We start from the raw sequence: 26,031 nt of genomic DNA, 5'->3' as shown, positions 1-26,031 counted from the left end.
TGGGCGGTAGCGACGCATGCGCGCGGCCGGCCTTAAGGGCGGCGGCGGCCGGGGCGGTTCAGTCGGCCTGTCAGCCGGCTTCGAGACGCGGCTTGCGGCTGTTGCGGCCATGGCGGCGGAGGAGGAGGTGGACTCGGCGGACACCGGTCAAGGGTGAGGACGGCCGCGGTCCCGGACGCGGGGCGAGGAGGGATGGGGGCCGGGGCTCCGCGAACCCTCGATGCCGGGTAACTTCTGGCGCAGATAGCAAGCTCGGAAGCGATCGCTCGCGTCGCTCGGGGCGATCTGCCTCTGCTTCAGACGGTGCCGTCCGTTTTTTGTTGGTGCTTCTGCGGTCAGGGGTCCTGGCTTTCTTGGAGAAGCGTGCACACACACTCACACGCGTGTGCGCGTCCCGGGAGACCACACCGTGTGGGGAACTGCCAAGTAGGAGCGCGGCTGTGTACTGTGGAGCGTCTGGATGAAGAGGCAGGCTGAGTTTATTTTTTCTGTCTGTAACTGACCTTCGCGCACTCCAGAGTAGGGGGCTAGTTAACTGGTGGAAAAAAATTAACGACCATGAGGATCGTTGCTTTACTTTTCAAGACTAGTAATTGATATGGAAAGTAAACTTCTATAGCTCCCCCTCCTGCGTGAAATATTTCGGCAGAAGTTCGATGTCTGGAGAGATTTTGAGAGGAGCTGTAACCAAAGTGGTAGACGATGGGATGTTAGAAACAGGTGCCTGGGAAGATGACGAGGAGAGTTGTGAAATGAGAGAAGCTGCTTCTGAGTTTTGTTTCTGTGATGAGTGGGGCCAGCGTTTTGGCTTGTTGATGAACTTCCTCGTTAGATACGGACGGTGAGATGTGGAATGTGCTGGGGTGACAAACAGGAACCTAACTGGTACTTGTGTGCCCATTGGGTGAGTCATGACGTGTTTGGCTCTGAGACTACTGACAGTGGACTCTTTCGTCTTGTTGTGGAGCTTGGGAGACCAGGGCACAACGATGATTTTATGGCTTAGCGTCGTGGCCGAAGATCATGGAGGACAGCCTCTGAAAATTCACCAGCAGCGGACCAGCCGTGGTCCCTGCACGGGGTGGCCTCCCTGTGTTTTTGGCAGTACAGGTGAGCAGGGCTCAGTGTCCATGGTGCTGTGGCCTTCTGAACTGTATCAGGCAGCCCCGAAGAGAAGGCGAAGCCCAGCTCCTGCTGGGGGTTCCCTGAATGTGGTCATATTCAACTTAAGGCTTAACCCAAGACACCTGTGTGCTAGGTATCAGTGTTCCTGCCACCAGCGTGTAGCAAGGCTGGATCAGACGCCCTGACCCAAGGCATCTCCTCCAGGTTTCTGCTGTTTTCTACTTGGATTTGGACTCATATTTGGCTCTTGTTTTGAGTGAAGTTCCCTAAGCCGTAAGACACTGAGGGTTCAGGTGGAGCCAGGTGCGTCTCCATAGCCAGGTACGAAGAGGGCAAACGATCTGACTGGTGGTTGGAGGCAGGACCTCTAGGAAGTGATCAAGATCGGTAAGATCTTTAGGGTGCAGCCCCAATGATTGAATCCTGGCAGTTTTATAAGGAGACAAAGACAGACCAGACACACTAACATGTGTAACGTCTGTGCTTCCTGACCCCTGCCATGTGACTCCCCATGCCATCCAGGACTTTGTCAGCAAGAAGACCAACCCCGGTGCAACCCCACAGCTGTGAAAGAGAATACTTCAATACCTCTTCCTAATTTGCTCAGTCTGTGGTGTCGTCTTACCGGCAACAGCCACAAACAGACTGATACAGATGGGAAGGGGATGCTAAGGGAGGAAACAAGTGTGATACAGTCGTCTGACAGCTTTTTGCAGCCTCTCACTCTCCTGGCCCTTAGTGAAGCCAGGCACACCAGGGAGCCCTTTGCTTTCCATGTCCCCCCCGGCTGAGTTTCAGTCCAGTTGCGGAAGCCCAGTGTAACAGCAGTGGAGTAGACATCTGTGAATGGCTGTAAGGTTGGTCCCAAGTGAGTTAGGAGGAAAGTCACCACAGAGCTGCTCCCTGGTAGGGTAGACCGTAAAGTGGGTAGTTTGCAGTGCTGTGCTGGACTGGGTCGGTCCTGGGAAGCCAGTGCTAAAGTTTGAGTTTTTCAAACTGCTGCCAGCTTGAAGTTGGGAGTATCAGCATTCTAGCAGTTGTTAGATGCCATCCATAAGGTATTAATAAAGACTTTTCTCTCTTCTGGTTGGCCAGCATCCTACTGAGTTTACTTTAGGATTGGAAGCAGTTTTTCCCTTGGAGATAGAACAGTGGCTTTCTCTATTTTATCCTTTAAAAATCTGTGAAGATATGTGCCTTCCTCCTGTCTGCCATCTCCCTCCTGTAACCCTTACCACAGGACTTCTTAAAAATGAGGAAACTGTACTCTGGGAGGCTGAAGCAGGAAGATCACAAGTTTGAGCCCTTCTTGTGCAACTTAGTGATTTAGCGTGCTCTGTCTCAAAATTGAAAAGAAAAAGGACTGAGGATGTCACTCAATGAGAAAACCCTGAGTTCAGTCCCCAGTCCTTGAAAAAATTAAAATTAGTGCTTTTTATTTTTCTCAGCACCTATCCTTCTTGGGTCCTTTTCAGTGTTTGGTACTGTAATGGTAGGTACTTCTTTCTGGTGCTGTTATTAGACTTTTATAATATTTTGCTTCTTATCTTACCTGAGACCAACTTTTAGCTGCTTTTCTTAGGTTCTCTTGACTGTTTTCTAAAAGTAGTCATTCTCCAAGATTCTATTTTCATTCCTTTTATTTCATATTGAAACAATACTAAAAGCACCATTCTTTCCTTTAATGTCCCTATATTTATTAGGGCAATTTTATGCTCGTGGTCATCCAGAATAATAACTGTGGCATTTCTGACTCTTCTGCACCCCCTTTATTGCCTCTGAGAACCAAATCTGGGACCAAGCCCAGTAGATTCCAAGTGTACATCACCTTTCAGACCCCACTGTAACCCAGGAGCCTCTTGGTTCACACTGTTCTTTCTGCTCTCCGGATTATTACGTGTTTGGTAACCCGCTTTCCTCATTTCATCAGTTACTTTTTATTTCCAAGAGGAACATCCTTGTTTATAGCACAGACACATACACCAAGGCCTTATTCTATGTCCTCACTCACACTGGCTTTAAGTGTGTCCAGAGCCTGACTACAAGCTTTGGGGCTTTATTTCCTTGGTCTACACTGGGCTGTACCTGTTTCTTAGACACACTGCTCGGCCTCCTCCCATTTCCCCATGGTTTGGTTCACATTGTCTCCCCACTTCAAAGCAGATGGTGACCTTCCTTCTGTAAAGGTCCCTGATGTTTTTCAAACTTTCTTTATCGCACTTTAATTCATATTTCCTAGCATAGTTATTTGCATGTTTGTGTTTCCAGTTCAGTTACAACACCTTTTGCCTTACCCAAATGCCTTGTAGAGCCAAAAGGGGCCTTATAAATAGTAAGTATTAGTAAATTTTTATTAGACACTTCAACTGTTAGAAATTTATGCTGACGCAAGCAGTAAGATCAGAAATCTAGTAGATTATGCAGTTTTCGAGTGTGTAAATTCGCTTTCATCTTAAGATATTCAGAAAACTTTGCCTTTGAATAAGACAGTCAGGACCCTGAGCTTTCATGGAGGATGAGAGGAAGATTATGTTTCTTAACCTTGGATGAACCAGCCCGTGCCTCCTTGTTCTTCCTGCCCTCAAATGCCACTCACAAGGCAGCAAATACAGGCCTCGGTCCTGTGACAAAGAACTTATGAAGTCCAGGGCCGTCCACTTAATTAAAAACAACAGGATAGTAGGTTTCAGAATGACGGATGTCTCTGAATGAGTCCTTGAAGGCTGGGCCTGTATTGTATATAATGGCTACTGTGAAACTGCCATTCATTTTAAAGTAGCCTTGACTGATCATTAGGTTTTTAGCTTAGCCTGTATAATTCCCCACTCCTAATTGTGAGTTATAAATAATTATATGGAGAGATGACTTTATTAAGATAATTACTCAGTTTGAGACCCAGGAGTTTTAGTTTTATTTTCTTTCTTCTCAGTGGATAAGTTTATTTTAAAGCTAGCACAAAGGGGGCCAAGGGTATAGCTCAGCGGCATAGCACCTGCCTGGCAAGCTCGAGGGCATGAGTTCGATTCCCAGTACCCAAAAGCAAACAAACAAACAAAAAAACTAGCACAAAGAAAGCTTCCTCTGCTTTGGGAAGCAGTGTCAATCTAAAGCACACAGGTAGCTGCTTCAGGTTTGCTGGAGGAAGAGGTCCTGTGTCTGGTTCCTGAGTAGTTTGTTTACCTTCTGAGAGGAGCCAGGAAGTGATGGAGAAAAATATTAGGACCAGATATTGGAAGACTTGTAATTGGTGTGTTACAATATACTTGAGGGCCTGTGTTGTCATTCGTTTGATGGTCAGTGATAACGTGAATCATTTTAGTATCAGTTATCTAAAATAACATGTGGTTAGTCATTTATAGTTATATGAGACATAGTCTTTTTTTCTCTTTCCCAAGAATAAGATTTTTTGTTTTGTTTTTGGAACTGGAAATTGGACTCAGGATCTTGCACTTGCCAGGCAGGCACTTTGCCACTGGGCTATATTCCCGGCCCCCAAGAATAAGATTTAAGAAGTCAGCTCCCTAAAAAGGAAGGGTTTTAGTTGTGTGACAGCTTTCAGTTTGGAAGTTTTCTTTCTTTCTTTTTCTTTTTCTTTTTTTTTTTTTTTTTTTTTTTTTTACCAAAAAACATAAAAATGGAAGTTTTCAACCACTCACTGGTTGAGGAATTATTTCAGAGGAGTATATATATTCATACCTCTAATTAATTTGGATCTTTACAATAAAATTAGAACTCAATGGCTTGTTTAAAAAATGAGATTGAATACTGTGCTTAGTTTATAGAAAATAGTAATAAACATGACTTTTTTTCCTCTTGACTGTATCAGGGTAGTGATGGAGTCTATTTTAAACAAAATTGTATTATATTGAAATTCTCCTTACTTATAACCTAATTAGAAATGTTATTTTAAGTGGCCAAGAGTATGTAGAAATTGGCCAGATTTCTGTATATTTTCTTCAGAATACTCTGAAACCTCTTTCACTATTTCACAATATTTATAGATTGTGTAATTCAGGTTTAGTAATACTATAGATAATCAAGTGCCTCAGAGAAGAAATCAAGATTACCAGGAAGAGTAAATACTAGTGGCATGGGTTATTAGTGCAGTGTTAGTGATACTGGAAAAAAGAGAGGTGGGGAGAGAAGGGAGTGAGAGAGAGAGAGGGAAAGAGAAGAGAGGGAGGGAGAGAGATTAGATAGACTGTTAAGGGGAAAAAACTATAGTGTCCACCTCTCAGACCTAGGATACTCAAAATCCGATTCAGGGCCACGGCTGTAACTCAGTGGTAGAGTGTTTGCCTGTTACCACAGAAATAATTCATTCATTAACTTAGACCATTTTTAAAAATCAGATTCTTGGATAAATATGCTCTATTAGTATATTGGGCCCTTCTTGGCTTTCTTTGCATTTTGTGCTCCTACTGTGGTCTTTCAAAGCTTTCCTCACTGAAAAGTCTGCTCACTAAAATTTTCTGTTTCCACACCAGTGATTATAGAACAAGAAACCCTTTATTTGTTTTTTTGATTAGATGTTCAGCGCTTGATAATAAGGTCAGTGCCTAGCTGATGGAGCTATGTAGAAAGGCCTTCAGGGTACGTTATTATGCATCCCTAGTTTTACAGATCCTTACTTTGGGAAAATTACAGTCCGTATGGTGAATTTTTTTTTTTTTTTTTGATTGAAATCCTCTGGTCTTTTCTGAAGTCCGGGTCTTAGCAAAGGTAGTAGTCCTTACTGATTATCTGCTTCCATAGAGAGGTTAAGCTGAGTGTGGTGGCGCACGCCTATAATCCCAGCACTTGGGAGGCTGAGGCAAGAGGATTGTTGCGAGTTTGAGACCACCCTGAAATACAAAGTGAGCTCAAGGCCCACCTGAACTGCATGGCGAGACCCTGTCTCAAAAAAAAGAAAAAAAAAAGGTTAGGTTTTGCTTTTCTGTTTATTTTCCAATGCTGTGAGGAGGGAGGCCTCTGTCCAGTCTACTGTCTCCTAATGAGGTCCTGTGAATAGTTACCTCAAATTCTGTGACCTCATGAGTCCCACCAGCCACATCCTAAGCCTGCGGGAGGCCAGACGCCACCCACTGGCATGGAAAGGTCAGTGGTCTCTTCGAAGGTTAACTTACCCCGAAGACAGGGCATAGGGGTGGATGGGGAAGTTTTAGGATTTGAGACAACAGAGGTGGCAAGTTAGGTGTGGAAACTCTTGAACAAAGGGCAGTCAACTAAAGGGTGAGGACAGACCTTGCTTTTCATTCCCTGGAAATGTTCCCTTGAGGCTTTTTCTGGGTGTAGCAATCAGTCCTGCAGGTAGTTCTAAGACAGAAGTAGAAACAGTTTCTGTAAAACATTCTATCCTTATGTTAAAGTAGACCTGGACGGAAACATTGTCAGGGCTTACGGGAAATGAACACATTTGCAGTTCTAGTAAGAATGAAGATATTTTACTGTTTTGTTAAATGTAGAGTTTGTTTTTTCTTTTTAAAGTTAAATATGCTTTAGAAAACCCTGACTTGGAAAAATACTGTCTGCTTTGATGGAGAAACTGCGAGGAAAGTTGGGGCTCCTTGTGTGTGATAGAAGAGCTCTCATTCTCAGTGTCATGCTCTAGATTGCAAACTCTGAGTCAGGCTGGCCCTTAGGGGGCAAAATCCAGGGACAGACTGGCCTGTCCTTTGCAGGTGGTATTGGGTAAGTGGTGTCATGCTGGAGATAGGTACAATTCCTGTATCACGAGCTGGTTGGTAGCTTTTTAAACTCTAGTGCCTTGTACATAGTAGGTATTTAGAGCCTGAATTATCTTTTTAATGAAATTTTTTTGTTTGTTTTGCTACTGGGAATTGAACTTGGGACCTTGTACTTGCCAGGCTGGTGCTGTGCCACTGAGCTGTATCCTTGGCCCCAAAAATGTTTTTCTTAAAAGATTGAAACAGATTGCATTGTGTTTTCTTTGTCCCAACTTGTCTGTGATGTCAGGTGGGGCAACAGTAAATTACAGTTCATTTCACTTCATTGTTTTTTTCGCACTGACCTCTGATTCTCTGGCAAAGAACCCTGCGGTGATTTGAGGGATGTTTGCTTAAGAAAATGGATGAGAGTGAGTTATAGGTAATTTCTTGTTGGTACGAGCTCATATTTTTATTGTCAGTTTGAGGCCTGATGTGTGTCAAGGACAGAAAGCCTCCACTTGGTGACAGTTTACTTTGTAAAAGCTCCAGGGAAACTGAGATTCTTTTATTTTAATCAGCTGTTAACCACTTTTCTTGATGATGAGAAGCTTGCAGAATGAATGGAGATGAATTGCTGCAGCCTGGAGTTCTTTTCCTAGATAATGTGATGTGTAGCAAGGGTGAGAACTTGCCTCGGCTTGCGAGTCAACAGCTGTGTCTCTGGAAGAGTGAGGTGTTCTGGGCAGAGGATGCGGGTGGCAGAGCCGTGGAGACGTGCGACACTGTGGTTGTGAGAAGGCGCAGTGTGCCGGGGCAGGAGGCAAAGGACCTGTGCCCAGCTGAGGAGTGTGCGCTCCGAGCAGTGACGGGCGGCACCCCGTCGGCCGCCTCCGGGGAGCAGCGGGCCCAGAGCCCAATGCCAAGTTTCTGCCTGGCTGTGTACCCTTGGGCCTGATGCGTAACGTTTCTGAACCTCGGCTTTGACATCTGTGAAATGGAGATCTAGAGGGAATCCCCTGGGTTGTACAGTGAATGACTTAATCATTCAGCAAACGTGATCTGTAACCCCAGAGACAAACTACCGGGGAAGGAAGACATGGAGGGTAAGCCTGCGGCACTCAGAAGCCGGGTGCCGCATCAGCCCTGCTGTAACTGAGCAGGTTTCTCTTCTCACAGCTATTCCCATCGCCACGTTTGCTGTCAGTACCGGAGCACCTGGAGTCGCAGGTGTGGGGACCCATATTATTTCACCTTCTTTCTGTCCACCCAGCCTGGTTCACACTGCGGTGTTCCTGGCCCTGTCTTCTTGTCTCTGTTGCTGTTGCCAGTGCCTTGGTTCAAGCCCTGAAGTCTGACCTGGAATCGACAGCCTTCCCGAGCTGTCCCCCGACCCACTGCCCCAGACCTGCGACCTGTCTTCTGTGCTTGGCTGTCTGCGTCCTTCTCTTCACCTGCCCTTTGCTGGAACTGAACGCTGTTGTGTTTTTCTATTAGGAGTTCACCAGCTCGGATTGGACACAGACCAGCTCCTTTTGTTAGAGACGTGCTACTCTTTCTCATCCCGTTTGAAGCTTTTTTATTGAGAGTTTTAGTAAGGTTCTGTTCTCGCGGCCCACCTGGCACAGGTCTTACTCTCTGAGCAGCCGCCATTCAAATGAACCTACTTGGGATCTTGCGCTGTTTTGCACTGACACCCTGGGCAGATGCCGTCCTACCCTGGGGAGTGCCTTCTGCTCTCCTTGTCCTGCTCTTTTTGTAGCCTCTCCTTATGATTTGGACTCTGAAGACGAGGTGAACTTTGACATCCATGTGCAGGCATACAGGCTGACCTGAGGGTCTATGTCCCAGCATGTATCACAAGGCTTTGCATGTGGCAGGTCGCCTTTGTCACCTGTAGCTGACATCATGCGGACAGTAGGTTCCTCTGCGGCTTTCCTTCGGATCCTGATGCGTAAGGGTTGGAAGTTTTGACTCACCTATTTGCATTTTGTCTTTTGTGCTCTAGGTCAGGATGGCTGACCGGTTGGCTTCCCACCTGGTGCCCTACGTCTCCGCTGCTCCTTAAAGAAGCTGAAGAGAAAATGTTAAAATGTAAGGCTTCCCACACGCCTGGACTCTTGGCTGAAGTGGAGCCAGTAGATCACCTTGCGCTGAAGCTGGAGATGAGGCTCTGTGGCTTGTTAGTTGTTGGCAAAAGAACTTTTTCCTCTTCCATGCCATCAATGGGTGGCAAAATGTGGAGGGGGCATTGTGAAACTCTAGTTAGGAAGGCCCCTCAGGAGCTCTGCTGCGGTTACCACGTTACTATTTACACGTTAGAAGTTAAAATTGAATAACTGAAAATATGTTAATGTATTAATTTATTTGAAAATAATAGTAAAAGACCCATGACAGGTTATTTTAACCTAGTACTTATTTTAAATAGAATGTGTGTTTAAAAAAAAAAATATATATATATATATACTCTTTCCAAACAAAAAATACTAAGAGGGGTAATGTTATTTACATGTTTGCAGATCTCTTCAGTGTCTGGCTTAATATAAGTCAGGTGGGTTGTCATACCTGTTTCCCTTTCAGTGTTGGGTAATCACTTACCACGTGAGCTCTGGAAAACTGCACTGTACACTCAACAGAATAGGAGTTGAAAGGAAAATAAAATTTTAGTATTGTTATAAAAATAATTTTGACCTCAGAAGATCTCAAGGGCCCCCCCACACACACACACTGTGTCCTCAAACTACGTGCCCTGAGAACAGATTCTAGGCATCCTGGGGCCTTGCGCAGTAGAAGTTACTGGACTGTAACCGAGTAACCTGGTTTAGGCCCAGATCTGCCACCAGGCCCCAGGGCCTCAGCTTCCTGGGTCTTCCCTGTAATGTAAAGGGGTGGAATAGTCCTGGGGGTTCTTTCTGGCCCCAGCATTTTAGGATTCTTTAATTCTGCACTTATATTGGTGTGGAGACTTTTTAGATGAAATGTCTTTTGGGCACTGAAGTTTATCTAAACTTCTCTCAGGGGCCCTGCAGGGGCTGTGGGTGCAGTTCTAAGCTGTGGTGTTTATTGTCCAGCTCTGTCGCCGCAGTTCAGAGGTGTGGGTCGAGTAGTACAGCCCGTACACATGGTTATTTTGCATGTGCACGTATCTGTTCATACCTGTTTTTATCCTCTTTCCCATGAATGGATTTTCTTGTTTGTACGTGTGATGATTCAGGATGAAGTGACCATAACTGGATATGTACTTAGGAAGGGGTAATTAGCCCTCTTACATCAATTTCTAATATGAAAATGAATTTCTCCTCACCCCTGTACCTCAGTAATGCTGTTCTCCATAAAACTGACAAAGTTGTTAATGTTGTTTACCAAAACAGTAAGAATTCTTGTCAGGAGGTGAGAAAGAGTGTGAGAAGCTCAACTCATGCGTTCAGGCAAGCGCTGATTCTCTACCCCTACATTACAGGGGATGAAAGAGGAGCGAGAACCAGCCCCGCTCCAGTATCACGCAGGAGAGTGAGTAGCTAATGCAGCGGCTGGGACTGCAGTAGATGAGCTCGCTCCTCAGTGTTCAGGTCATTTTTATGGGAATTCCCAGGCACCTGTGTTCAGATGCTGACGTGATTCGGCTTGGAACTGGTGCCCTCTCACTCCCCGTTGCAAACTCGTAGCTTCTTCCCACATAGGCACCCAGGGGTGTTCATATTCTGAATGAAGCCTGGTTTCCTCTTTAATGCCACCGTGTAAATACAAAACCTGAGATCCTTTCTTCTATTAAAAGGCAGAAACAACTGGTTGTCCATGTTTGGCCCCTGCAGGTGAGTATACACAGATAATTAAGGGGCGTACCTAGAGTGTAGTTTTTCACCTGTGTTATGGCTTGTGTTTAGATGACTCCCCAAAGTCTCATGTGGTCAGAGCTGTCTGGATCTAGATAGAGTGTGTGACTGATTCATGGTACAATGCTGGGATTAGGGTGTGTGATTACTGAGTCAGCCCACTGGTTGGTTTAGCACTGCCCTAGTGCCTGTAGCCTAAAGATAAAAGGGGCAGAAAGATACTGTGAAGGTCCCTTTGTTGCTTTTGCTATCTTGTGGGTGCCATGAAGTGTTTTCTGTGATGGCCCTTTGCCAAGACACCCTACCTTGGCGGCAACTGAGATGGACAGAAATCTCTAAACTGTGAGCTAGGGCTGGGGATACAGCTCAGCAGCACAAGCACCTGCCTGGCAAGTGCAAGGTCCTGAGTTCGATTCCTGGTACCAAGAAAAAAAACAGTCAATAAACTGTGAGCTTGTCTTGGTTACTTTTCTCTCGTTGCTGAGACAAAATACCCGACTCCCAAAATGAAGGAAGGAAAGGTTTATTTAGCTCACAGTTTGTGGAGGTTTCAGTCCATACTTGGCTGGCTCTGAGGGAGAAGATAGCAAAGCAACAAGAGCCAAGAGGGGAATGGCAGCCGAACAGCAAACAGCCAGAGCAAAAGGGAGGAATGGCGGCAAGCAGCTTCTTTCTCTGCTTTACTTTGTAAACAGGCTACCCCCACCTAAGGGGCGTGTAGCTCTCACATAATTTTTGCCCTCCTCTTTCATAGGCTCAGGATGTATACAAAGTAAGTATCCTGGCTTCCTGCTGAGTCACTTAGCCAAACCTCTAGACTCCCCAAGTTGACACAATGTTTCAACCATAACAGAGCTAAGTAAACCTTTTGCCCTTTAACTTTAGCTGTCAGGTATTTTGTCTCAGTAACAAGAAAAGTAACTAAGGTTGATACTTTAATGATAAAGAATTTCAAATTTCCTTCCATCTTTAGGTAATCTTGGATACTCTGTATTTAGACAAATGGCATTAAATGCAAGTTAAGAATTTTGATCTACAAGATTGTGATTATGTGCATTTTTCTGGGTGATTGTTGGACTTGAATTTGGGCTGCCTGGTACCTCATGCTGACTAGTTCCTACCTCATCTTGTTACCTTCTTGCTACTAAGCTTTGAAATGACTTATGGTTTCAGGTGTGTTTAATACGCATGCCATCAATCCTTTGCTAAACTCATGACAGTGTTCCCTGATTCTGTTGAGTCTGACTTCAGTCTTCAGTGCTTAGTTCGTCTAGTGTTCTATATTCTTTGTTACTGCCTGCAAAGCTAGAGACATGAAAGGGTGAGTCCAGGGACCACTAAGTCCAGCTCCAGCCACTAATTCCTTTGTTTATAGAATGGGAAGAGGTCAGGCAGTGATGACCTTCCAAACACTTTGGCTACAGGTGTCCGAGGCATGTCTGAGATGGATTTTCCTGCTTAGATAGAAAATGTGCTCATTCAGAATTGCTTGATTCAGTAAAATAATGTACTCTTTTTTGGGAGCTGACATAATAAAGGCTAAAATCATATGACTGGATGCCAGGCGCTTTTAGATGATTACTTTTTGGTTGCTTTGAGAATAATTTCCTCAGAGGTAGTGAAGCTAAGTAGAATTTCTCTTTTGTGTTTTTATTAGGTGTCCCTTGCACTTACCAGAAAGAACCTGTCCTTATATCTAATGGAAATAAAATATGGACACTGAAGTTCTCTCAGAATATTTCAAATAAGACTCCGCTTGTCCTCCTCCATGGTTTCGGAGGAGGCCTTGGACTGTGGGCACTGAATTTTGGAGCTCTTTCTACTGATAGACCGGTCTATGCTTTTGACCTGTTGGGCTTTGGACGGAGCAGTAGACCCAGGTTTGACAGTGACGCAGAGGAAGCAGAGAATCAGTTCGTGGAATCCATTGAAGAGTGGAGATGTGCACTGGGGCTGGACAGGATGATCCTGCTCGGACACAACCTGGGGGGCTTCTTGGCTGCTGCGTACTCTCTGAAGCACCCGCTGAGGTAGGTGGTGGTGGTGGGAGGGCGGGATCTTGGCTGTAGCACCCAGGCTGCTGCCCTGGTTTCCTGTTTGGTGGTCATTAGCAACTGGGCCTTCTAGGGTAATCATTCCCCTGGACCTGTAGACAGATGGCCACACCCGGTGGCCAGTTTCCTAGCTGAAATAATGGTACCAGGTTTTCCTGTTAAACTGCTACGTGTTGCTAAATTTGGTAAAGGACTGTATACTTGTTATTTAGAACTGCATGAAATTTAATCCATAATGTAAAACTATAAATAAAAAATAGTATGGTGTTGTTTATTGTTATTATCTCATTAAACCCGTTTTCTAGCAGGCTTTTCCTACCTTTTCTAAGTAACAGTAAGCTGTCTGGAAACCAGAAGGTTAGAAGTTAGACAATCCAGCCCAGTGGTGGCAAACCTATGGCATGCGTGCCCCAGCAGCTATTTGTGTCACTGAAAGCTCTGCAAGGTTTCACCATCACTGCTCGGGGCACTAGTGTTATCTTTGTAACTTAGAGTAAATTGTGGAACTATCTAAACTTCAGTTCCTTCAGTGTATTGTCTTCCAGGTGTGGTATTGTTTATTTAGTTTTGTTTTGATATTGGAGACTAAATCCACTGTCTCGCACCTGCTAGGCAAAGGCTCTACCACTGAGCTACATCCCCAGGCCCTCTTTTTTTTGAGACAGGATCTTGCTAAGTTGTCCTGGCTGACCTTGATCTTTCGATTTTCCTGCCTCAGCCTCCCAAGCAGCTGGGATTACTGGGATTACTGCATCCCCAGCCCAGCTCTTTTGTGGGTTTTGATTATACTGTTTCCTAACCTTCTCATCAAATGTGGTGGATTAACAACTGGTGGTCAACTTATAACACCCAGCTAAATTGCATAAGAGTGATGCTGGGTATGGGAGGCCCATCTCAGGATTGTTGCCAGCAGCATAAGATACAGAACAGGAGAAAAAGGAAGGAAGGCTGTTAGGAGCTGGTAGAAGCTGTAAGGAGCTGTTGGTTGTTTTGGAGGAGCTCGACATGCTGGCTTTCCTGATGAACTTGGCTGTTTTCATCCTCTGAGGAGCTCAGGACCTGTTGTCACTGAGAATGGCTTCGGATCACTTTGGGGAAGCTCTGGTCTGCACTTTGAGCACCACTTCCTGACTCCAGAGGGGGAGACAGTGCACTGCCAGTCTCCTGGAGAAGTTTGCTGTATTGACTTTCCTGATGGGAACTCAGCTGTCCTGACCATCAGAGGAGCTCGGGACCTCACTGTTGCTGAGGATGGCTATGGTGCCTTTCAGGGGAGCTCTGGTTCTTACTTTGAGGGTTGCTTCCTGGCTCCAGTGCAGATCCCTCAGCCTGCTAGCACAGATCCCTCATCCCACTGGCACAGACTTCCTAGATTCCACCACTGACCTTTGGGCCTTCCCAGCGCAGATCCATGAAACAGGCCTGCGTGAGATGTTGTCATGGGCTCTAGGACTCTAGCTGGACTCATGGGAGACAATGTTATGGGCTCTCCGTCTTCAGCTGGAGTCATGCAGGACATTATCATAGGATCCTGGTGCTCCTCTGGATTCTTTGGTCTTTAGTGTGTGGACAGATTTCCTGTACTCTTTTGTATATGGTTCTTTGGGTGACTATTATAAATAATCTTATAAAATATGTGTCCTGTATAATACTGTTTCTCCTTGCAAAAATATCCCCCTAGGGCCAGGGATATAGCTCAGCGGCACAGCGCCTGCTTAATAAGCGCAAGATCCTGAGTTCCAATTCCTGACCAAAAACAGAAACAACAAAACAAAAATATCCCCCAAACCACGACATCATGAAACTCTTTTTCAGTCATTGAATTAATGTTTGTTTCAAAATCTTGCTAGTGGTACCTTTTTGAAAATACTCTTTTCTGTCACTCACGCTACTGCTTGGAGAGGGGGTTGCAGTTGAGTGTGAGGAAAATAGAAGAAAAACTCTGCTTTGTTTTACTCATGTCTTGGGAAGGAAGTTGAAAAGCAAATGTTGGCATCTTTGTGTTACCAGGGTATTTTGCCACCAGCCTCACTTGAATTGCAGCGCTGCAGTGCTGTTGACACTGAGGGCAAGCGGGCGGCGGGTGCAGTCGTTCTCCGGGTCCCTGGTGGCGCCTCGTCACGGACTCTGGGCTGTGCTCCACACAGCGCTCAGCACGTGGTGCGGCAGCCTGGCTGCCGAAGCTCCTCCCTCTGGCACAGCGCTGTTTCTCCGTGGGGACGTGATCCCAGTTTCAGGACTCTTACCTGATTTTTCTGGAGAGATCGTAGCTCATCATGGGCGAGGCAGCAATTGTCTTGTCCGCTCGCAGGCCTGTGCTTTCAAAGGAAGCTCAAGTGGCCTTCTCTGGGTTGGCATTGTAGGGATTATTCTCATTCATGGTGCCTTGCTTTTAGCGACAGACACCTCGCTGTACGTGTGGAGGAGGAAAGGGAGGTGGATGCGTTCTGATGAAAGAGCTGTTCGCGAGCGCTGCCTCCCTTCACTTGTTTCTCCGAATGGGGTTTATTATGTCTGCCCTGTGAAGCTGGTGTCTGGTGCTTTCTCTGGAGATGTGACATGGGACCCTGTGGGCTGGACCCTGGTGACTAAACCCCGCAGTCTTGGCAACCTGACCCTTCATAGCCATCTGCTGATGGCATCAGGTGGTAAATTGGCTTTTGCAGCTGTGAGGTTCTCTGAAGAGATGGGGAAGCTTCTCGGGTCCGAAGGGACCTGTTTATAGAGAATCACCAAAAGGATCTAAACCAGGGTAGCAATCTTCATTGCACTGACTGCAGTTTAGGAAATGGTTACCTGATGTTCGTGCTAATACCGGAAGTAACTGTAGAGGACTGCATGACAGATGGATAGGAGAATGCTTGGAGTCATTAGTGTGTCTAAGTTCCTTTGGTCGCCGCAAAAACATTGCACTCCACAGAGCCTGTCGGGCACTTACGCCCGTGTTCTTAGCCTGTCTGCATCTCTCCCTGTGGTCTGATGTGAATGGGGGGAGAAAGCAAAGTCCACACGGTTTTATTTGTTGGGACTTGGTTACGTAAAACTGAAATGCTTTTTTTTTCTTGTTTGGCTGTTTGAGACAGGGCCTCATTATGTAGTTCAGGCTAGGTTGAGCTCAATTTGTAGCCTAGGCTGGCCTCACACTCACAACAATCCTCCTGCCTCAGCCGCCCGAGGGCTGGGATTATAAGCGTGTACCACCACACCCAACTAAAACTGAAATTCTTAAACACAAGTTAATTTCAACACAATGGCATGCTCTGGATTTTCCACTGTCCCAGCTGCTGTCACTGCAGATGAGCGTGTTCACGCTGTGGGGACCCGCCCTGGGGGAGGTCTGGCCCTGGGGACCACTTCAGGCCAGCGCCTCCCCGAGGTTGCTGCCACTGGATGCTGCCCAGCCTCTGGGGCACCTCCTCGGCCTTTGAGGCTTCTGGGGTGCACGGCGCTCCTCGGGTGGCCAGCAAGGGGCTGGAGCCAGGGTCAGTGCCTACACCGTCGTGTCCACCGTTCTCTTGACCCGGGCCACGTGTGTATTCCGCTTTCACGAGACTGAAACGGTTCTTACCGTTTTGGAGAGGTGTTCAGGCAGAGCGGGTGTGGGGAGGAGGCCATGCTGGAGGCCTGCTGATAGAAGTGGCGTGGACTTGGCCTCTAGTGGCAGCACCCGGGAAGTGCTGCGTGACTGCTGTCTCAGAGGGCAACCCTGGACTGGGCAGGGGGAGGGAATGTCGGCAGCGTGGCAGGAAACCCACAGGCCCTGTGTTCGGCGGTGCCAGGCCCAAATGGCCGGTGTGGCTGCGGGCAGAGACACTGTGACCTGCTCAGTGGTGACTCAGGGAGGCCACGCCCAATCCTCCTTCCTAGGAGAGGCTCTGCTCATCCCAGTCCCCTGCTCAATGTCCGATCACAGAGATGCCACCTGTAACTTCCGTCGGAGACTAATGTGCTGGGTCAGACAGAGGGCGACTCCCCAGGGAGAGTCCTGGCCCCTTTCTGTAAAGCCGGCTCCCTAAGGCAGAGCACACAGGCAGCAGTGACAGCCAAGGGTGCCGTCAGCTTTCTTCCAGTTCTGTGCTCAGAACTGGTTTTTTTCTCACAAGGTTTTTCCCCTCTGGTCCCTGCTGCTCAGAACCCCATACCAAGGCTATTGGTATTTTATAAGCATTTGCTATAAAGGAGGGAAAAGTAGGTCGTAGAAACTTGGAACTTGGAAGATGTTTAGTGAGAGATGCATCCTGGTTATGGCAGAGTAGGCTGTGTCTGGCTGTAGTCGTACCAGGTTTCCAGTCACTTCAGTTCGAGTGCATTGGAGACCTGGACCTGCCTGGGTCTGTCTTCCAACTCCGCAGGCTGGGGCTCCTGGGGTCAGAGGTGCTGAGGTCGTAGCCCCCGGCCTTCTCTTCCAGTGACGTGGAAACACCCAGGGCTGACTTCACCTTGGGATGCCGCCTTTGGGCCCTGACCAGAGTTCTTCCTGCACTTTTTCCTTGTTCCTTTCCTTGTTCTCAGAGCTCCCTGGTACCTTTCAGTTCTGGGACCGGTTGTTCTTGTGCTGTTTTTAGCTGGGGCAGATGGAATCTCACAAAGGCCAGGTTCACACGCCCGTTCAGCTCCAGCATGCTACCTGTGTCCCTCCCTGCACCTCAGCAGAGGGGATGAGGGGTGGTCCTTGTCACTAAAAGCAATAAAAACCCCTTTTACAGTCTCTTTCCTGTGCTGTCTTAGCAAGTATTTTCATGTGAGACTTCTCAGGCTGCGAAGTGCACTGAGACGCGGCACCCTCTGCATCACCGTCTACACTGGGACTCCTCGGTGCCCTGCCATCCGGGGCCCAGGCTGAGAACCAGCCGAGCGCGGCCTGGGTGAGCCTTAGCATTGTGCTGCGGGATGTGTTCAGGTCAGAAGCCGGCTCCGTGGCTTGCTGGCTTCTGCTCCTTGTTGGAGAGGGAAAACTGGGTTTCGGCCCTGCTTCTGCTTGGCCTTGCATTGTGTCCCGTGGTGCCTCACGGAGTGTCTGAGCTTCCCTCCCTCCTACAAGGAAAGTCCGTGCCGAGTTCTCCAGCGCCAGCAGAGCTCGGTGCCTGGGTGTGGTCTGAAGCTTTCTGTTTGAAACAATGCAAAGTAAAAATATTTCTCATTATTAGCTTACCTTTACATGAGTTGACAAAAATAATACAGGGATGTAATGTAAGCCGTGATACCGCCAGCACGTACTGCCTTTCGTTACCCCTCTCTCAGTCACAACTTAGCAGAAGGACTTTGCGATCACTGGCTAGCGCTGAGTCGTGCTTCATGCTAACGCTGTGTCGTGCTTCGTGTGCAATCATTGCAGCATGCAAAAGCACGATACAGCACGGATAGTTCTGGTTGTTCTTCATCGAGAACAAGATTCATAAGATGGGAAATAGAACTATTAATGGTATGAGACTGTTTCATATGACGTTGGAGTGAGGCCCTTTGCTAGTAGGGAGGAACTCTGGGAAGGACTGGGAGCCGTGTGTCCTGAGCCAGTGGTTGGGGCAGGGAGGATGTCCCATCTCACAGGGCCCATCCGCCCACACGAGTGGGCGTTTTCGGCCTGTGTGTGCAGGTATCATTCTCCTGTTCGTGGAAAGGGCATTTATAGTCCTTCTGGACCCGCGTGAAATCCCGACTTCTCTTAAATGTTTAGAATGATCGATTTAGAGGAGATTATTGCTGGGATCCAAGGCTATGTGATGAGTATGGTGCTTGATCTCCGCTCATTCCTGCAGTGTAGACCCTGAGGTACATGGGGCCCGTGGTTTATCCTGAGTGGTTGCTGATCTGTATCAACCGCAGGAGCACAGCTCAAATAAAAAACAACTTGTCTTAAGAAACAGTTCTGTACCCCACCTTGCACCTCTTTCCTTAGCCACAGCTGGATATTTTAAAACAAAGACCTCTCCACCATACGGTGCTCCGATCCTACCAGGTCTTGAGACATTACCCAGAGCGAGCGTGACGTGCCCTGTCGAGCAGTTGGTCTTCTCTTTAGCATCGACGTTTGGGAAGGTGGTTTGTTCTGCCTTGATTTGATAAGCCAGGCTAGTTTTTATAGTCTGAGGGTGAATTTGCGGTGACCCTGCCTCTGTTCTTCCCCACAGGGTCAGTCACCTCATTTTAGTGGAGCCGTGGGGTTTTCCTGAGCGCCCGGACCTTGCTGATCAGGACAGACCAATTCCGGTTTGGATCCGAGCCTTGGGAGCAGCTCTGACCCCCTTTAACCCCCTGGCTGGCCTCAGGATCGCAGGCCCCTTCGGTGAGTGCCACGTCCCAGGAAAGTGAAGTTAGTGCAGTGTGGGCGTCGGGGAGTGCAGGCTCCCCTTGGTCTCCGACAGGGCTGCAGCCCCCGTAACTTGCTCTATCATAAGTAGGGGATTGTGTGCCTCTGCTGATTGCGCCCCCTTCCGACTTGTATCAGCTAGGAGTGGCCTAGTGGCAGGTCCTGGAGACACAAGTGGTGGCTTCCCATCTGGAGCTCGTGGTTCCAGCGGTGGCTTCAGCAGCCAGCTCTCAGATGCCGGGTCTGAGGGGGAGAGGGGGAGAGACCCTTGACCTCTTCCCTCGTGACTCCTGGCTGTTTGCAATGGTGGTTGCCATACCCCTCACAAAGCAGCATCTGACCTGGGAGAAATGGAAGCAGAGAAATGGTCCTCCCTAACTGCGCAGATCTTAGCGACTGACCACTCAGGGCTCCTGCCAGGCCTGCCGAGGCCAGCTGCTGCCTGCTGATGGTGCAGGGGAGCCGCGGTGTGGGAAAACAGGAGGGCGGAGGCTGGGTGTGGGTGGTGTCACAGCTGTGTGCGGGGCTGGATTCTGTCCATTCCCCGTGCCTGCACCTCCTTGGAGAGCTGCTGAGGAACTTGACCCCACCGTCCACTCCCGAGGCATGAGTGGGTTCTGCTGCTCCCGGGACACAGTCGCAAACAGGGAGCGTGAGGTCGAGAGACAGGGGCAGGCTGGCCCTCAGGCTGGTGGGCACGGGGGTCTGCGGCGCCCGGTCCTCTTGGTGGAGGGGAGATGTCTGCACAGGTTGGGGCGATGCAGCAGCAGGCCTTACTGGAGCGGTGGCACTGGGCCCCGAGTGGACGCTCAACCTTCTTTCCCCCCAGAGCGGGCTGTGGGGCCACAGGGTGACCTTGGGGGTGCTGGTGCCCCAGACAGAAACTCGTGTTATTCTCCTGCAGAAGTGTGATGTACCCTGATTGCTTCCCTTGGAAAGCTGATGTGCTGTAATTTTGGAGAGAAAACAAGCAAGCACATTAATTTTATTGGTAGCCTGCTCCAGCTACTGTTTAAAGGCTTTATTTCTCTAAAATATAGTCTTAGAAAACTGACTGATTTTGTTGAGCTCCTAATGCACATCTGTAAGTCGGTCTACTACATTCTTCAGTTTCTGTTTCCCTGTTCCTTTGGGAACTTGAGAGCGACTTTAGGAGGGGGTTTTCTCCGCCTAAAACATAGATGTGAACGCCTGCGCATGACCCTTAGCTCTCCATAGTGGAGGTCCAGCAGCTAACTGTAGCTTACAACTTCCGTGTGTTTCCTGTTGAATAGGTCTGAGTCTAGTGCAGCGTCTGAGGCCTGATTTCAAGCGGAAGTACTCGTCAATGTTTGAGGATGACACCGTGGCGGAGTACATCTACCACTGCAACGTGCAGACCCCCAGGTGAGCCTTGCTGTGATTTGCTTTAAACTTTCCTTTTCTGAAAATATCTTAGTAGCACAGGTTTTTATCAGTGGTTGAATAAAAAGGGCAAATGTCTAATGCTGCTTTTTTAAAAACTCAATGTCCCATGTATGCTAGACATGCTATATGTCCAGCCCTTCTTAATTTTTATTTTGAGACATGGGCTCACTCATTTGCCTATGGTGGCCTTGAATCTGTGATCCTCTTGCTTCAGCCTCCTTAGTAGCTGGGATTGCAAGTGTGTACCTTATCCAGACTGACTAAATCTTCGTAATTACTCATCTATTCACACAGTAGCAAACACTGTACTGAGTTCTGAGGGGGACTGAGGAGGGGGATGTGCTCTCTTCCCCTAAAGTACTTGTGGGTGAGGTGAGGCAAGGAAGTGTGGGTCTAAGAGGTGTCCTGCATGGGAGACAGAGAGGAATCTCGCGTGAAGCGGTGTCCCAAGACAGTGTGAGTGCTCTGCAGCAGAGGGTGCCCGTGAAGCAAACGGAAGTGGCCTCAGGACCCTCCCTGTCCCGAGGCCGCTGAGCCAGTGAGGGCCTGGGCCGTGCAGCCAGCCGCCCCATGCAGCTCTTCCCATCTGTATGGCGGGCGGCGCGGGAGGCACAGCTGCAGTGGAGAGGCTGCACCTGCGTGTGCCTGGACAGGGCAGAGACCGAGTGGATGGCAAGGGCAAGCGCCAGGTGCCGTTGTTCGCAGCCCTGACCACAGGCGCTGGGTGGCACAGGGCCCATGAGGCGCTCACGGAGTTGGGCAGCCCTGAGTCCCGGGAGGAGCAGCAAGAGGGCAGAGATGAGCCTGGGCCCTGGGCCCTGGGCCCTGGCACTGCAGTGAACGTGGGAGCTGGTGCCAAGCACCGTGTGGACTCCTGCGTTTGGATGCTGGCTGTGACACACACTTCGGGTGATGCAAGTGCAGTGTGGGCCACACCTCACACGCGGAAGCCTGCCTACTCCAAGCCGGACACCTGGGCACAGACGAGCTTGGCCCTTGCCCCTCCTTGCTTTGAGCAGAACATTCGTTCACCTCCTGCTTCGTGCACAGACTGAGGCGTGGCAGTCACTGGAAGAAAAGTGGGGTCTGGACCTTGCTGGCCGCCGGCCCTGGTGGAGGGGTCGATGGTGCCCTTCTCCGCCCTGCAGGGTGCTCAGTCTCAAGCCCTCAGTCTGGGGGCTGGGAATTTAGCTCAGCGGCACAGCACCTGCCTGGCACGTGCAAGGTCATGAGTTCGGTTCCCGATACCGGAAAAAAACCAAACAAACAAAAAAAATCAAGCCCTCAGTCTAGCTCTTGCACTGCGAGGGCTCTCCTAGCACTGTTCCTTCTGCTACATCTCAGGTGATTTTCTATCTGAGCGGAGATTTTCCCTAAACCCTAAAGCAGCTGAGTAGGGGCCTGATTCGGGAGCAAGGAGACAGCAGCACCTCCTCAGCCCGAGTCACACGGTGTGCTTTCCCCGTTCCCTTCAAAGTGGCGAGACCGCCTTCAAGAACATGACCATCCCCTACGGCTGGGCGAAAAGGCCGATGCTCCTGCGCATTGGGAAGCTGCACCCCGACATCCCCGTGACCGTGATCTTCGGGGCCCGCTCCTGCATCGACGGCAACTCTGGCAGCAGCATCCAGTCTCTGCGACCCGAGTCCTACGTGAAGACCATAGTAAGTGTGCGGCGGGGCGTGGTGCGGGTGCGGCCTTAGATAGCACCTGCTGCGTTACCCGGAGGTGAGGTGTCCAGGCACCCTCCACATCGCGCATCCCCCAGCCTCAGCCAGAGCCTGCTGTCGGGGCGGGGTGGGGTCTGAGCCACGCGGGGTCTGTGTCCCAGCAAAGCCCCTGGCCGTGGTGGGGAGAGGCGTCCAAGGCCGCCTGCTGGGCACAGCCGGCTCTGTTCAGCTCTGCCGCCCTGCTCCATAGCGGTTGCTCTAGGCTGGGCGTTGGCATGTTAAAACTGCAGTAAGATTCAGTAGAGTTTCCTGCTTATTCTCAGATGTTTTTGCTAGAAGCCCTTCGCAGTTTCTGTAGATCGGTCTCTCCGCTCTTTCAGCTTGGGGTTTTATTTAAATGTAGCGACTGCACTGTTGGTTTTCAGCAGCTGCGTAACGCGGTACCTCGTTAACGCTGTTACTAACCACGGCCCTGTCCCTGCCCAGGCCATCCTCGGGGCCGGGCATTACGTGTACGCGGATCAGCCCGAGGAGTTCAACCAGAAGGTGAAGGAGATCTGCCGCTCGGTGGACTGAGCGGCGCCCTTGCCCGGCGCCTGGAGGCGGCACGGCTCCTCAGGAGTAACCGGAGCCCGGCACCGCGGGGCCAGCGCCGGAGCGGCCGCCTCGACTGTGCCTTGCGCCAGGTTCCATCGGGGAGGCGCCTGCGCACTCACACCGTCAGTGCCTTCGAGCAGAGTGGGCTCCTCCCTCCTGCACACACACAGTCAAGATACAGGAGAGGCTCCAAATTTAGTAACTTTAAATAAAAGGCTATTTGTCCCTCTGATACACTGAAAAATTGTACTTTTTTAACCAAGATTGTTTTTTCATTTTTACCTAACTCTGCTAGTCAGGTACTTTTCATACTGTGGTATATCTTGCCAATTTAAAGAAATGATTTCTGGGTTTCTTGTGCTACATCTTGTAAGAGTGCACTTTACTTTCTTGGCATGTATTTATCATATCTTGTAACAGATACGGTTAATCCAAATGTCCTTCTATGTGAAAAAGTGTCGTTTAAACCCTTTACTGTTGAATTGAAGTGAAAAGTCAGGCTTTTCTGAAAGGATGGGAGTTGGTCACTAGCAGGAATTGTTCTGGTTTCCCCGTTTTGTACCTAAGGCTGCAAAGCCCATGTCGGTCAGCATTTGCATCGCGCTGTCTCCCGACTTCCCGTCCCACAGCAGCACCACTCCTTGGCACTGTCTATGTGTGCTACAGCCCTGCATCTCTACGAGGTGGGATGTTTGATTCCTTTTTCTTCTCCCACTAAATGTTAATCTTTGCCAGGAGCCAGGGCACAGCAAATGGCCCAGGTTTCCTCCTTCGCGGGGATACAAAGACTGACCTTCAGAGGCTGGGTCGTATGTTTTCCTAAAATTTAACTCTTGTGTATGGGTGCTAAAAAACTGAATTACATTTTTACCACTAAAATATGAAATGAGCTAGCACTGGGTTTGTTTTTTATCGAGTACTGTGTTGATTAAATCATTAACATACTTGAAGTTATATTCCAAAAATTCTACCATGTTGACTGAACTATTTGACAGTAATTTCCATCAAGTGTAGCACTCTTTTTGCAGTTTTGGAATGCGGAGGACTTGGAAACTGTGAAAACTCTCACTGTGGTAAAGGCTGCTGCGGAAACCCTCTGCAGGAGAAAACGGAATAGGACTGTCCCTGGGAAGGCTTCTGCCTTCTGTTTTGTTACCTTTGCTTATCTGGGGAAAAGGCAAATTCTGTAAATAAAAACAGTGAACTGGAACAAATAATGCTTCATGGCTTGGGTTATTGTAGTTTTAAAACCGTTAATTAAGGCATTTGTTGTTTTTCTGGAAGTGAAGTGTAAGACCTTATCGCTATTGATGAACGGCCCGGAAGCCTGGATGTTGTTTTCAACACCCTCTCTCCCAGCAAAGAAAAGGCAAATTGTCCTGAAGCCCAGCACACAGCTTCCTGAGGGGCAGCCCTCTGTCTGCTTAGTGCCCGAGGGCAGTGCTGCTGGGTGAATGGCGATTTCACCTGTACGGGAAGGGTCCTGCACGGGAAGCTGGGTCCCAGGCCCTGCGGGAAGTGTCTGGGTTCCCTCAGTAAGTGGACTCTGGCCACAGGTGTGCCCCGTAATTCAGGAAAAGGCTGTACCTACATACCAAGTGAATACTTTCCTACTGACTTTGCTTTATTTGAAGACTGTTGTCGAACACTTTATAAATTCTACCTTAGGGTGCACTGTATGCACCCTCAATTTTGTAAAGATTGAGCTAGCAGTGAAAGTCACAACCCTAGAATTCTTGAAAATGCAGTGGGTGCTAAATATTCTTCTTTAAAAATCCATGTTAGTATTGCTAACATGTAAAAATCCATGTTAGTATTGCTAACATGGATTGCTAAGTTGTGCACACTGTACTTTGGACTGTTTTCTAGAATACATTTTTGCGAGCGTTTGCAGTGAGACAGCTGTGGACGTGGAGGCTTTGGCGTGGACCAGTCTGCGTGTCATCGTTGGTGCAGGATGCGGGGCCGATGAGCACAGACACTTGTCTGTCCTGAGGACGGCGGTGCCACGGTTTCCAGCACCTCAGCTTCCCCGCTAACTCGAGAGGGAAAGGGCCAGTCCAGAATACCTTGTGTCAGCCAGCAGGCAGGCCGTGAGAAGAGGCGACAGCAGAAGGGCCCGGCAGCCAGCTCACAGGGGATCTCCTTGGCCAGAGTGGGACAGTTGGAGTGACAGAAAGAATGAGGGGTGAAATGAAATATACAGACCCATGAGATTATGATGCTTTTAAACAAAGTGGTCAGCTTTGGCAGTTACTAGGACACCGAGTCAGTAGTTTAAAAATTCCTGATGGGAAAGAGGAGATGCTTATCCTGTCATCTTTGTTAGCATGTTAATCTAATAAGGGGAAGTTCTTCAAGTAGAACTCATTACCGAGAACCAGAGGTATGACAGGATTTCACACCAAATAATGAATCTAGGCTGCTGAAATTACTAGGTAAAAAGTTAATATTTCACGTGATGACTTAGTCTGATAACATCTAAATCTAGATCAATTTTAGCATTATTGAGAAAGGACCAAGTAGACATTACATCCCTCTGATGTGTTACGGTAGCTACAGCTCAGCAGCACACATGATGAATTATTGCCCCAGACAAACAAAATCGAACTGAGTGTGATCAAGTTTTAATGTCTAACAAGTTTACTTTGAAAACACTAGAAATTAGCTGGCCACAGTGATACTTACCTGTAATCCCAACACTGGGAGACTGAGGCAGGAAGATTGCAAGTTTGAGCCCAGCCTGACCTACACAGCATTTTAGCAAGACCAAATCAATCAATCAATCAATCAGTGTAGCTCAGCAGAAAGTCCCTGCATTCAAACCCCAGTACCCCCCAAAACAAACAAAAAATCCACTGGAAATTAATTAAGAAATATATCAAGATGTTAATCCAGAAGGTGGCAAGTTCCAAATAATCATTTTCTTCAGGCAATTGCAGCTGTAAAATAAAAATGATGGAATTAAAGTTTATAAAACCTCCTTGTATGCATCCTCATTTGAACAGAACAAGCCTAAAATAACATGTTGAAACATTTAGAGAAAAGTTTAAGGACCAGGTTTCAGATGATATTAAGGAATTGTTAATCTTGTGTGAAGTAATGGTATAGTGACTTTTTAAAGGCCCTTGTCTGTTAGAAATTCACTACAACTATTTTTGGTTGATATTATGATTGACATATGACTTAGATCAAGCTGAATATAATCCAAAGAAGAAAGAAAACTCAACAAAACTGGGCAGGAAGAAAATTTGATACTGGGTGGCAAACACCTAGGAGTTTAGGTGTCTACATTGTGCAGTTCCATAATACAGGCAGGTGTAGTGGAACATGTCTGTAATCCCAGCACTCAGGAGGCTGAGGCAGAAGGAT

General features: G+C 48.2%; 1 protein-coding gene across 1 annotated transcript; it reads left to right on the top strand.

Annotated features, from left to right (window-relative positions):
- Positions 1 to 12: 12 nt before the first annotated feature.
- On the top strand, positions 13 to 23,873 carry Abhd5 (abhydrolase domain containing 5). Its single transcript, XM_005383485.2, has 7 exons — positions 13 to 153; positions 8,800 to 8,885; positions 12,282 to 12,654; positions 18,807 to 18,961; positions 20,260 to 20,371; positions 21,870 to 22,056; positions 22,549 to 23,873. Exons 1-7 carry the CDS (start codon positions 17 to 19, stop codon positions 22,636 to 22,638), a joined length of 1,140 nt encoding a protein of 379 aa, XP_005383542.1. The 5' UTR covers positions 13 to 16; the 3' UTR covers positions 22,639 to 23,873.
- Positions 23,874 to 26,031: the final 2,158 nt, after the last annotated feature.

The sequence above is a fragment of the Chinchilla lanigera genome, unplaced genomic scaffold, assembly GCF_000276665.1.
Source record: "Chinchilla lanigera isolate Chin_1 unplaced genomic scaffold, ChiLan1.0 scaffold00019, whole genome shotgun sequence".
NCBI lineage: Eukaryota > Metazoa > Chordata > Mammalia > Rodentia > Chinchillidae > Chinchilla > Chinchilla lanigera.
The sequence above is the reverse complement of the archived record's forward strand: the minus strand, read 5'-3'. Positions and strand labels throughout refer to the sequence as shown.

What these genes read in the sequence shown, in the direction of transcription:
- Abhd5 (XM_005383485.2), top strand. Translation starts at nt 17, where the DNA reads ATGCGCGCGGCCGGCCTTAAGGGCGGCGGCGGCCGGGGCGGTTCAGTC. An exon ending in TGAAGAGAAAATGTTAAAAT is followed by an intron (nt 8,886 to 12,281) that starts GTAAGGCTTCCC and finishes TGTTTTTATTAG; the next exon opens with GTGTCCCTTGCACTTACCAG. An exon ending in AGTCCTACGTGAAGACCATA is followed by an intron (nt 22,057 to 22,548) that starts GTAAGTGTGCGG and finishes GTCCCTGCCCAG; the next exon opens with GCCATCCTCGGGGCCGGGCA.